This window comes from Crotalus tigris, unplaced genomic scaffold (genome assembly GCF_016545835.1).
Source record: "Crotalus tigris isolate CLP2741 ecotype Arizona unplaced genomic scaffold, ASM1654583v1 scf7180000024345.2110221, whole genome shotgun sequence".
NCBI lineage: Eukaryota > Metazoa > Chordata > Lepidosauria > Squamata > Viperidae > Crotalus > Crotalus tigris.
In genome coordinates, this window is record NW_024100514.1 from 99,398 (window position 1) to 113,038 (window position 13,641).

General features: G+C 42.5%; 1 protein-coding gene across 1 annotated transcript in view; it reads left to right on the plus strand.

The window, feature by feature from the left end:
* Positions 1 to 2,352: 2,352 nt before the first annotated feature.
* The window catches only part of CACNG1 (calcium voltage-gated channel auxiliary subunit gamma 1), a 28,130-nt gene continuing 16,841 nt past the window's right edge, over positions 2,353 to 13,641 (plus strand). Inside the window, exon 1 of the mRNA XM_039326808.1 lies at positions 2,353 to 2,780. Coding sequence (XP_039182742.1) covers positions 2,537 to 2,780 — 244 coding nt within the window. The 5' untranslated portion in view covers positions 2,353 to 2,536. The remainder of the gene's footprint in view (positions 2,781 to 13,641) is intronic.

The window sequence follows — 13,641 nt, forward strand, 5'->3', positions numbered from 1 at the left end:
TTTCCCATCTGTTGGGGAAATGTTTTTATGTCATTAAAGCTGAGCTGAGCTACTGTAGTTCTTCTGTGTCATACTTCTTGGTCAATTTTGTATGAATTATTGATTTCCTGACCAAGCTAGATGGAAGAATCCAGATCTTCTATTGGCTCATTTCCAAGCTTCATTTTGTGGTATTGGCAAAATCACTTGCGCATATATTGAGTTTTGGTTCTATTGATCTTTAAGCTAACTTCATTACTTGCTCCACTGAGCTTATTTAAACAGTTTTCATCTTCTTTGATGTTGTGATTGATCATCTCAGTGTCATTGGCAAACCAGAGGTGAGTGAACCTTTTTTGATTTGTAATAATGCCTCTTTCTCCCCAATTAACTGCCCTGAAGATGTCTTCAGGAACTGCTATGGATTTACTACCCTTATATTTAGCAACCTTCAGTTTACGGTAAACTGTTCCACAATTCAGCCTTATCACCATGCATTGAAACCCTGCAGGATTAAAGTCAAGTACAACAACAACAACAGCAAAAACAAAAACAACGATAGAATAGAATGAGTGGTGGAATTCAGCTGGTTCACACCACTTCGGCAGAACCGGTAGCTAATATTTTGTTGCCCAGGCCCAGAAAGGACTTCCGGAAGCGGCATCCACACAGAGAACTGGTTGTTCACATATTTGAATCAGAATAGAATAGAATAGAATAGAATAGAATAGAATAGAATAGAATAGAATAGAATAGATTTCAATTCTTTATTGGCCAAGTGTGATTGGGCACACAGGGAATTTGTCTCTGGTGCATAACCTCTCAGTGTACATATAAACAACAAGTTATAGATCAGGGGTAGGCAACCTAGCTGGCTCAGGAATTCTGGGAGTTGAAGTCCACGAGTCATAAAAGAGCCAAGGTTGCCTACCCCTGTCATAGATCATTAATTATATGTAGGAAGTGTGGTAATATGGTGGAAAGAAAATTGACACATATACTACAATACTCTTTGCTTGTCCTTTTATAGTTTAATATATTTTTAATGGGATGCTAAGAAAAAAAGGTTTAAAGATGTTATTAATTTATCGAAAGTTCTAGAATTAATCAATTGATGAAAATTCTAGATATGAGAGTAGCTAAAGTGTAGTCTGTTAGAAACATTCTGCCAGATACCAGGCCTAATTTCAAATTTTGCATTGTCAAGATGAGTTCAATAACCACCTCTGACCTTTCTTTCTACCAATGTGAAAAAAAGACTAATATTATTTTGTGTGTTCAAGGATTAAAGGCAGATTTTTATAAGATACATGCATGTGTACGTGTTTGTGGGTGTGTCCTCTTTTTTGGAGCTCTCTTAATTTTTTTCTCTTTTTTGTACTGTTTTAAGTTACTTTATCTATATAATAAAGCAATAAAGATAACATATAAATAAGCCTGTTCTTTTCTTTATATATTTTTACTGGAGCAAAAATTGTGCAGTAGTCTTCCTCATATTCATCTGTTTCTCAGTGATCTGCTGACAAGCAAACACCTGGCCTACATACTTCCTACTCAGCATGAAGTCACACTGTGCTGGTCAAATGTTGTTCACCTTGTACCCTTTTTTCAGAATTCTAAAAAACATTTTCACAGGAACATTTAATGCACTCATTCATCAATAGTTTCTGCACTCTTGCTACATTTCCTTTTGTGCAGCGGAACAATGACAACATTCTAGGTCAGTGTTTTCCAACCTTAGCCATTTTAAGATGTGTGGACTTGGGAAATACTATTCTAGGGGCCAACTTCTAGGCCTCATTTGGGCATGAAAGCCATTTGCTCTCCTATCCCTTCCCAGTTCCTGTAAGCAAACTGTTATTCAGTAAGAAAAATTAGCTATGTTAAAAAGTTCTTTTTGATGGCACAATGTACTGGGACGAGACAAAAAACTAAGCAGTAACTGATGAATTCCTCATGTTCATTCCGGCTTCTTGCCCCTCTGTGTGAGCAGCCAAAACAGAGGGCTTGTATCTGAAAGCAACCACACATACAAGCCAACATTTAAGTCTAGAAAGACAGCTCAGCTTTTTCTTGATGGAACATTTGACTTAACTGGAGAGTAGACAGACATTTCCAGTTCTACTGCTACAGCCAGATAGTATTCAGGACTATTCTTGAAGAGTATGCACAAAACACAGCGTCATGCAAACTGGGATCGAGGGGGCATGGTGAAGGGATCATTCCTTATACACAGTTCTGCTTCATGTCTGATTTCGGAATTCCCTACCTACCCTGTAATTTGAACAGCCCTGGTGACTCCACCCCTTCTATACATTAATAGCAGTTCCTCCAAGCCGGTCCTGTCATCTGATAGATCCCAACAGGTGTATATGCAGCCGACTGCCCGTCTTCCCCCAGCCCCCAACCTCCTCCCCTCTGGGATGGCAGAGCTGACATTTGAACATGCTTAGCTACACCAAGCCTTTCGGGAGACGCCTCCGACAGCTCTCGGTGCTCCTTGCCAGAGGAGCAGAAGCAACACCTAGCCCCTCTTTCTACCCTACATTTTCCAGCCATGACCGAAGGCAAGGCTCTCAAAGTCCGGGTGACTTTTGCTATTATTTTGATAGGGGTTGCCTTGATGTTCACGGCAGTGGTGACCGATCACTGGGCTGTGCTGAATCCTAAGGTGGAGGAATACAACACTACCTGTGAGACAGCTCACTTTGGGTTATGGCGGCTCTGTATCAAACGGATCTACATTGAAGAAAACAAGATGGAGAAGGAACAGGGTTGTGGGCCCATAAGCCTGCCAGGAGGTACGTTGGTTGCTCTGATCCCTATGTAAGCACCTTGGCAGACTTGCTTAAGGCCATGCAGTTCATGACTTTTGCTTTCAGCTTAACCCCCTGGCCTGTTTGTTCTCACTTCTTTGAGGTTCTGTCTCTCTTGGCATAAATTATCCAGGCAACTTCCTGGTGGTTTTGTAGAGGAGGGAAAATGCATTAAAAGAAAACCAGAGAGAATGGGCAGTCACAGACCTGATAGGTTATTGGCATTCGGCATCAAGAATGGGAATGTGATTGAATGCAAAGAAAGGTTTTGGGAAAATATCTCCACATTTCTCACATAATTGATCAAGGTTTGAATAGATTCTGCGCACTTAAGAGCCTAGATCAGGGGTGCCAAACTGCTGGCCTGCAGGCCGGATGCATCACGAAGAAACCGCGCCCACCCCATTGCCGGCAATGGGGAAAAAGTCGCGATATGTTGTGACACATCATGTGACATCGTGAGTTTGACACCCCTGGCCTAGACCCCCAAGGATCGTGTTTGAATCATATTGTGCATGGTTGATACTTAGTTTAGGGTTTGATTATTTCCAAGGGTTGTGATGCCAGGAAGAGAGCTCACTGTCAAGCTACTCCTTTGTATATTTTTACTGTTGGTTTGGCTTCAGAAAAAAAATGGGAATGGGCAATCTTTTCCATTCCATTAGACTGGAAGAGTGGTGTCAAGGCAGAATAAATAAAGGCTACTGGAGTATGAATTCTGCATTGGGAATAGGACTACATAGAATAACCATACAGATAGTCATTGGTTTATGACCACAACCGAGACAGGGTTGTAAGTCAAGTTGGACACGATTTTATGACAGTTTTTATAATGTTTGTTAAGTGAATCACCATGAGTGTTTTTTATTGGAAATCAGTAAACTAGGTCACAAATCATGATCATATGAACATAGGATGCTGCAACCAGTCATAAATGTGAGCCAGGTGCCAAGCAGTTGAATTGCAATCACATGACCCTGTGGGAGGGAGTGTTATGACGGTCGTAAGTGCAAGTACAGGTCATAAGTCACTTTTTCCAAAGCTGCTGTAACCTTGAACCATCTTTAAACAAATGGTCGTAAGTCAAGGATTATCTATATGCTGCTATGAAAAAAGAACTATGGAATTTTCTAGAGTTGAGAATAGGATTCTCTTTTTTGGGGTCCTCGACCCTGTAACCAGATTTACAGAGCCTTCAGAACAGATAACTCTCTTCAGTAAAATAAGACCCAGGGTGATTGTATTTGCAGAAGGAATAAGATAAGATAAGAAGGGGATATCTATGTCTCTGTGTCTTTCTTTATCTAGCATCTATATCATCTATCTATCATCTATCTATCTCTATTCTATCTCTTTCTATCATCTATATCATCTATTTATCATCTATCTATCTCTATCTCTATCATCTATCTCTATCTGTCATCATCATCTATCTACCTACCTACCTACCTATCTAGCATCTATCTATCTATCTATCTATCTATCTATCTATCTATCTATCTATCTATCTATCTTCATCTATCTATCATCTATCTATTATTTATCTATCTGCTGCCCATGTAGTCTGAAAGCAATTTTGGGCAGCTTACAACATTAAAAGCAAAGAACCATTTAATAAATAAATAAAGGGGCCATTTACAGGTAGCCTGGAGGTCTGATGGCAAGGAACAGGATTCCTATTCCTTTCAGCCTCCCATTAGGCAGGTGAGACCCCCTGCCCCCAGCTAGCTTTTCTGCCTTGCAATAGCTGAGGCCAACTGCAGCCCTCCATTAAGCTCTGCTCCTGCTGGAGGACCCCTGCCATTCATTTCCTGCTGTCACAGGCATTCAGAGAGGAAGGCATCCTGGCTCTTCCATGCTAGGAAGAGCCTTCCTGCAGAGGGATGTGTTGGAAAGGACTTCCAAAGGAACAGCCTCTGCCAGGGGTCCCAAAGCTAAGAGGCTCCAGCTTCCCAGGGGCCTCTCATGCTGCCATGTCCTTGTCCTGAGGCGAACATCTCAGAGGGAAGTAGGGATGGGTGAGATCACCCAGATTGTTTTCACATTTTTGCCAAGGGAAGGGAAGGGAGAGGGAGGGAAGAAGCAATTAGACATCTTGTGCTATTTCTGGTTCTTTTAATGGTTGGGGAGAAAATCTGATATCTGAGAGACCACTTATCTCCAACTGGTGCTTCCCCGCCCAGTACGTTCCAGCAGAGTGAATGTACTCCAAGTCCCCGCCCTTGAACATTGCCATCTGGTGCCAACTGAGGAGGTGCAGCCCCCCCACCCTCTGGAACAGCATCCCCCTAGAGATAAAGAGGGCATGCCCCTCCTCTCTCCCGGAGTGTCAAAAGGCCTTGAAAATTTGGCTTTGGTCCTAGCCTGGGGCTGATGTTCATTATTTGTGCCATGGCCCTTGTTCTGTTTTGTCATTTTTGTTGTCCATTCAATTATTTAAATCTGAGCTTTCAGTGGGGTTCAATTTTTTTACCTGTTTTTTTTTTAATGTTTTCTGTAGCTTTGTATAACACCCAGAGTCCACTGGAATTGGGCGGCCAAAACATTTAAAATAATAAGTGCATTTTCATTCACTCCAATGTGCTGTGCCTGTCCAAACTTCTTCAAGTAAAAGAAATCCTGGGATGGGGTGTTGTTATTGTTTTGAATTTGGGTTTATCCAGCATTACACTCAATGCCGTGACAATGTTGACGCAGGTCTTTACAAGTAGTCCTCGACTTAACGACCATAAACTGGAGCCAAAATTTCTGTGGCTAAATGAAATAGTTGTTAAGCGAGCTTTGCCCCATTTTACACCCTTGGTTAAATGAGCCACAGTGGTTAAATGACTCGCTGCATTGCTTAGTTAATAACATAGTTGTTAAATGAGCAAGGCTTCCCACTGTCAGATAGAAAGCAAAAGTTGATCCCATGACCCCTGGGACATTTCAACCCTCAAAAATATGAGTCAGTCGCCAAGCCAGTGAATTTTGATCCCATTGCAACAGTCATAAGTGTGAAAAAGAGTCATAAGTTAATTTTTTTTAGTGCCGGCGTAACTTCGAACAGTCGCCAAATGAATGGCTGGAAGTGGAAGACTACCTGTATTATGCATTCTTCCTATTTTCAAGAAAAATCTCCTGCACTGTGCAGCCTCACCGCCTATCTCCATATGTCGTGTTCTCTTCCTTTGAAACTAAAATTCTACCATCCAGTGATTGCAAGGGTGGGACTTCACGTATTAGTTCATGGCATAGCCCCATTTTCCCATCAAGGGAAATTGCCTTTTCTTAACATGCTTATCTTTGTCCTGGCCAAAACATTTAGGTCCACACTCAACTTTTTCCAGTACCATCCCTTCATCAATGCTTTTGCAGTGAAAGCATCTTCCTTCTCGCTCTCTCTGCTGGTGGAGCATAGGTAGTTCTCCATTGGGGGTGGGATTTCCATAAGTCAGGGTGGTCATAAAGTGATTTATCATATGACCAGACCTGATTTTACCACAAATTTTAACTGAGGTTATTAAGCAAATTACAAAATCATTAAGAGAACCCTTAAGCGGTCATTAAGCAAAGCCCCCAGTTGTCCTTGATTGTTGGAAGCAATTGCTGGAGAAGTTGCAGATCACAATCATGCGATTACAAGATGCTGCAACTGTCTTTGCCCTCTGCAACCTTCATCTGGGGACAGCTTTGTATGAATGTGCAGTTAAGTAAGTCTGGACCACTGCACTGCATTGCATAGACAGCCTGGGGAACTGCAACCGTAGGAGTCTGGTCCACAGCTCTTTGCCCAGCAAGGCAATAGCTACGGTGCTCCTCTAGGAAGCCTCACAGAACATGAATAAAAATAGTAAGAAGTATGTACAAGCTTCTTGTGGGCAGGAGGAGCAGAACACTTACAGTGGCTCCAATCCCAATTTGACCTAGCAACACCCAAAACTGGCAGAACCCGAGACACTTTCTTAACGAGTCCAGACTATAAATATATGTCGATAAGGAGCCTGAAGTGCAGATGCCTTTGCAGAAATCGGTGTTTAGTTTCTTTGGGTATGGAGGGTGATGCCCAGCTGTCGAAGGAGTCTAAGGGGACTAAGAGCTGCTGAGCAGAACTCAGGTCCTGACTACTTCAACTAGTCAGTGAAGCAGGCAAGAGGGAAAACTCTGTTTTAAAACGGGAGACACTACGGTTATTTTTATTTAGTTTTATAAATACCTCAAAGCGCCAAACATATCCAGGGTTACCTTCCTCCTCCTATTTTCCCCACCACAACAATCCTGTGAGAAGGGCTGGACTGAGAGAGTGAGTGGCCCAAAATCACCCAGCCGGTTTTCATACCTAAGGCGGGATGACTAATTCACTGTCTCCTGGTTCCTAATCTGGTGCCTGAATCACTACCAAACCAGCTGTGGATAACTTTAAACCAGTGGTTCTCAACCTTTTTAATGCCGCGACCCCAACCGGTCATAAGTCGAGGACTACCCAACTGGTCGTAAGTCAAGGACTACCCAACCGGTCGTAAGTCGAGGACTTTCCCTGCCTGGGAGCGCTGCGCATGCGTGGTGCCACCCCCTGCGCCGGCCAAGGCGTAGCTGGCAAGCGGCAGAGATGGAGCAGGCCGACCACCGGCTGGGCCACCTGCTGGCCCAGCCCAAGGGAGGTAAGGCATCCACCGGGCCCCACAAGCACCAGCAACCCTCCCTGCGCCCGCCGGCCTCCCACCTCCCACCTCTGGCCCTCTTTTACTTACATTTTTAGTAGTTGCTCAGCAGGGAGGGGTGGAAACTTCCAGACAGCTCGCCTTCGCTGCAGACAACTTGCAGCACCGTTTGCAGAATGGGACTTTTGGCGGGCTCAGCAGGGCAGAGACAGCCTGGACAATTCCTATTGGCTTTTGAAAGCCAATAGAATTAGACTCTATTCAAGAGAGTCTATTCTATTGGCTTTCAAAAGCCAATAGAATAAAAGGGAGTAGCACAGCTAAGGAAAAGAGGGGAAAAATGGCGGACTGCGTTGTTTGGCGACTCCCGTGAAATGGTTGTTCGACCCCAAATGGGGTCGCGACCCACAGGTTGAGAACCGCTGCTTTAAACTGTCATAAATACAGATTGGGAAAGAGTAATCATCATCAGTTTATGGCAGAAAACGGGTTATAAGCTGTTTTGTGTGAGGGACAAGTGAGAAAACGGTCTTAGTCCAACAAAAGTTGATCTAGCTCTCTTATTATTATCTTTACAGATAGTTCTCAACTTACGACCACAATCAAGCCCCAAATTTCTGTTGCTAAGCAAGGCAGTTGTTAAGTGAATATTCCCCCAATTTTACCACCTTTTTTGCCATAGTTGTTAAGCAAATCCCTGCAGTTGTTAAGTGAATCATGTGGGGTCATTAAGCAAATCTGGCTTCCCGGATTGACTTGGCTTGTCAGGCTGGGAAGGTTACCAATGGTGATCATTTGTATGACCCTGGACTGTGCAGCTGTCATAAATACATGCCAGTTGCCAAGCACCCACATTTTGATCATGTGACAATGGCAAGTGCCCAAATTTTGATCACATGACCAGGGGAATGCTGCAACAGTCGTAAGTGTGAGAAACAGTCATAAGTCACTTTTGAACAGTCACTAAATGAACGGTTGTAAGTCGAGGATTACCTGTACTGACCATACAATGTGGGGGATTTCTCTAGCCTTGCCTGAGGCTGAACTGATGTGGTCTGCTTTGCTAGTACTCCTACCAGTATCCAAACATTCGGCTTTAAAGGGGTCTTCTCATACAGTCCCTCTTCCTCCCTCCTTTACTAAGGGAGTAATAAGCAATCCTGAGGAAAAAAAACAAGAAATTCAGTAAGGCATGGCCCCCCCAACCCCTGGGACTGGGACTGGCACCTTCCACAGCCTGCCTGGGCTGCACAAGTAAGTGAAGTCCCATCCACATAGGCCCAGGTTGCAGGCAGCATACAAAACCACGCACCGTCGGTTTGCAGAAAAAATGCTTTTCACGGAACCAATCCCTGGCTCCCAAAAGGTTGGGGGCTGTTGAATTAAGATATTTTCCACAGCCTGAAGGAGGACCACTGTATATGCTCATAGATCAGAATGGAAACTGACAGTGCAAATCTGGGTCCTGTTGCCTATGGCATCCACTCGCCAATCTATCTCCTTGCCTGGGAATCTATCAGTCTATCAATCAACCATTCCGTTGCATGTAAAGAAGTCTTTCTACCCCACTGAACGATTCTTTGGTTATTTATTATGATTCATAATATTAACACTGAGTCGAAGTGCAGAATGTCGCTTTCAGATCTCAAGCGATTGAAAGCTCTCATCATGATATGGTAATTATTAATTGCACAGAAAGGCAAAGGTGGCTGCAAGAAAAGATGTTTTGTCAAAGCCGAGGAAATAAATTGAGCAGCAATGACTGAAGCTGAATGAATCTATAAATCAAGGTGGAGACAGTAGTCCCGTCATCTTGCAACGAGAACCACGAAGACAGCCTCTGAAGAGGTTTCTCAACAAACACCTGGGTACCTGGAATTCTGTGGCAGCCTGTATGGCGGGGGGGGGGGCTGGGACGTTTTTTATTGTTTTCCAACACAGCTTGGAGAGAACCGCAGGAGTTCCTATTTATCTTTCAGAGCGCTGCCTTTTCCCATTCCAAGCGCCTGTGATTATCAAGAGAAAGCAAGTCTAAAGACAAATTGAATGCTTGCCATTTGTTAGCAGGAAAGCGAGCAGATGATTGCAAAGCTTTCAGCCCTTTAATTTAATTTTGCAAAGCACTAAGTGTCTTGAGAGCACTATAAAAATAATAAAAGATAATTGCGGTGAGTAACAAATTGCAGGATCTGCCATTCTGAAGAAATGTGAGAATTTCCAAAGAGTCTTGGATGACATGAATCCGAGAAAAACAGCCAGTGTTGTTATTTACAACCCATTTTACTAAAATCCCAAGAATGCCCATCAAATCGTTCTCTAAGCATGCTCATTGAACCTGCACCCCCCTCCCTCAGCAAACCAATGTTTGTTCGGGGCCATCAATTCCAGTCATGCTTCTCATAGTTAACTCACCATCTTTATAATTGCCTCTTTGTTTATTGAGCAGATTTAAAAGCCAACGGAGGGCCGTGAATCTCTTTTCTTGACACACACACACCAAATGCAGGTACATGCTGAGATACAACAGAGGCACAAAATACACTCCAGCTGCACTGCTAGGAATCTGGTATATGAGCTTTAAATTCATCCATTGATTTGATAAGGAAGTAGATTAGCATGATCACTTATGGCATGAGGATGCTTAACATAGAATGTGTGCACAAGAAAAGATGGATGGTGCATGGATATATGAAATAAATAAATAAATAGATTGATAAATAAGAAGATAGATAGATAGATAGATAGATAGATAGATAGATAGATAGATAGATAGATAGATAGATAGATAGATAGATAGATAGATAGATAGGAGGGTGGGTGGGTGGGTGGGTGGGTGGGTGGGAGGGTGGATAGAGAGAGAGAGAGAGAGAGGGGTGGGTGGGTGGGTGGGTGGGTGGATGGATGGATGGATGGATGGATGGATAGATAGATAGATAGATAGATAGATAGATAGATAGATAGATAGATAGATAGATAGATAGATAGATAGATAGATAGATAGATAGATAGAAGTAAAGTCTTCATCCTGGTTCATCCAAGCCGGGAATAAATAAGCAATATGGCGACTGCTTTGGGAAGATGGTTACAGTTTATTGAAGAAGCAGAAAGATGGTTCTTGTAGGAAAGACCAGAGGAGAGAAGGGCTGAGCACATGGGCAGTAGGTTTTTATACCCTCTCTAGCTTTTTGTTTGGAATAGTTTCCTGTTCCTGTGGCATGAACTTTGAGGCTATTTCCTGTGTCGCGTATTCTGACCTGAGCCTAGGTGTGCCTCTCTGGTATACTTGATGGTAATGGGTTAGTCCTATTATGTCCCAAAAGTCATAACCAGCTTCCCTGGGGCTGGGCTAATGACTCCTAGAGTTTGGGTGGGGTATGCAGATTTTAAGTCTCTTTGTCATCTTGAGTTCTCTGGCTCCAACTTTCTGATGGTTTTACATTTGCATTTGTATAGGGCTGGCTACTGCTTGGGGGCAGAGAGATTTGGGGCCAGGTTTGGTTTTATAGACAGACATACATACAGATAGATAGATATAGAAGAGAGAGAGATTTCAAGATAGGCCAGGAAGGGAAATGAACAAGACAGAATTGTCAGGTATAATAACAGAATTTTGAAAGCTTGACAGGATGTTCCTCTGGCCCCTCTTGTATCATACAGGATCATGGTGGAGTAATTTTGAGTCTCTTTTTCAGGGTTCCTCCTTTCTCAGGGCTGAGGTATTGTTTACAGTCTCCTTTATCCTTTCTTAACAGTTCCCCTAAGGGTATTCCTTTCAGCCCAGCCATCTTCTACACAGATAGGTAGACAATTAATCCACCCTATTTATGAACACCAGGAAGTGGCTATTCCTGTTCCCACCACAGCAGCCCTTGTGGCTCTTTAATCATCTCCTGGGGGTGAGGAGTCCTCCAGCTAATGGGGAGTCCAAGTGGTCTGCAAAGGACAGAAGATGAGTGAGTGAGAAGCCTGATTGCACAACTTAGAATATGATCCACATCTTCCAGCTAATTTATGTTCTTCTTGTTGTTATGTTATAGAAGCAACATGGCAATAAATGAGCAAGCCAAAGGCAGGTAGACACAATGATACGTGCTTTAGTAGCACATCAATACAGATAGTCCTCAACTTACAATCATTTGTTTAGTGACCATTCACAGTTTCAACGGCGTTGAAAAAGTGACTTAGGACCGTTTTTCACACTTACAACCTGTTGCAGCATCCCCATGGTCACGTGATCAAAATGAACTTGATTGGCATCTGGTTCATATTTATGACGGTTGCAGTTTCCCAGGGTCATGTAACCATCTTTTGTGACCTTTTGACAAGCAAAGTCAATGGGGAAGCCAGATTCACTTAAGAACCATGTTACTAATTCAACAACTGAAGTGATTCACTTAACAACTATGGCAAGAAAGATCTTTGAATGGGACAAAGTCACTTAACAATTGTCTCGCTTAGCAATGGAAATTTTGGATTGAAATGTGGTCGTAAGTCAAGGATTCCTGTATGCTCAATAACAAGAAGTAGGATATTCCATAAGAAGAAAATAAGCCTTTTAAAAATAGAGTAACTATTTAATAATCATTAAGGGGCAATGCAATGGATACTTACAATTTTGCCAGTGTGTTGTCTATTTTTCCCAGGTCAAAAAAATAATTCCAGATCAACCAGTTAACAAATACCTGTTCTTTATTTCCTTTTCAATCAATTCATATTTATTAAAAATAAATCCCCTTGACACAGAGATATTCTTTATTGTGAACTTACACAAGTATTATCACTACATAAGGAAAGAGGGTTTGTGCTTTCCAAATTGAAACCTTAATCTGAAAAAAGTTTCATTGTCCCTAAATCCACGTAACAAAAAAGGGATTAAATTTCATTTATTTGAACATAGTCACACTATCCAGGCTCACGTGCCTTCAGTCTCCCTTGGAGAGCAGAAATGCTTAACTTCCAGCTGTCTTATAGCATTAAAAAAAGAAAAGAAATTGTGTTAAGAATTAGAATGTAAACTGGTATTTCATGAGACTGTGCTGGCAGGTTTTCAGAAGAGGGCTTGTGTTTCGCGTGTGTCCTGGACCCACAGTACTGCTTGGCCTCTGATTTGAGCAAAGGAAATGAACTCAAAGATTATGATTTTTGCCAGTTTAATGTATTATTTTTCCTGAAGCTCAACTCTTCAAAAAATATAGCTTCAGATACACATTCATTAAATTAATTTCCCTTCCCTTAAGCTTATATATATTTGCATAGAGATGACATTGCTTTGCAAAGCATTACATTGTTTTAATAAGATAAGCAAAGTATAAAGTCATGTCATGATTTGCCTTGATTTTTGCAGGCAAGCAAAGGATGAAATCCAAATAGCTATTTCCAGCCTTGGTATGTCTACCCTCACTTGGCAATAAACCACCCTGTGTTCAGTGGTGCTTACAAAGAGAAAAGTATGTTGCAGCCGTAGGCTTACACAAGGACAGCCCTCTATTTACTCTCTCTCACCCGTATACACAAACCTACCACTGCTATACCATATCATAAATCAAATTCAAAAGCAGCTTATTAGGAGATGCAGGGCACCCTCTATCATCTACCATCCAACTCTCTCTCTCTCTATCTATCTATCTATCTATCTATCTATCTATCTATCTATCTATCTATCTATCTATCTATCTATCTATCTATCTACCTAACCGTCTGTCTGTCTGTCTGTCTGTCTGTCTGTCTGTCTGTCTGTCTGTCTGTCTGTCTGTCTGTCTATCTATCTATCTATCTATCTATCTATCTATCTATCTATCTATCTATCTATCTATCTATCTATCACCTATTATCTATCTAATCTGTCCTCTCCTGGCAGCTCCTGACTTCACAGATCTAAGTAACATTCTTTGAATTCCAGCTGTAACATTTTTCCTACTACCCTCAAGCCATGTTCCACTGTTACATCATCATTAGCGTTGTCATTCAATGAATCCTGGAAGACATAGATCAGACATGTCAAACACAAGGCCCAGGGGCCGGATGCGGCCCGTGAAGTGGTTTCATGTGGCCCATGAAGCCATCCTGGAAACAGTGAGGGAATGGCCCCCGCTGCGTTGGCCCTGGCCCAGGCCAGCCGGGAACCAATGTACAATTTGGCCATCTATGCTGAAATGCATTCAGTCTTAGCTCCACAAGGCTGTCTGGAAACAGTGAGGAACCAGCCC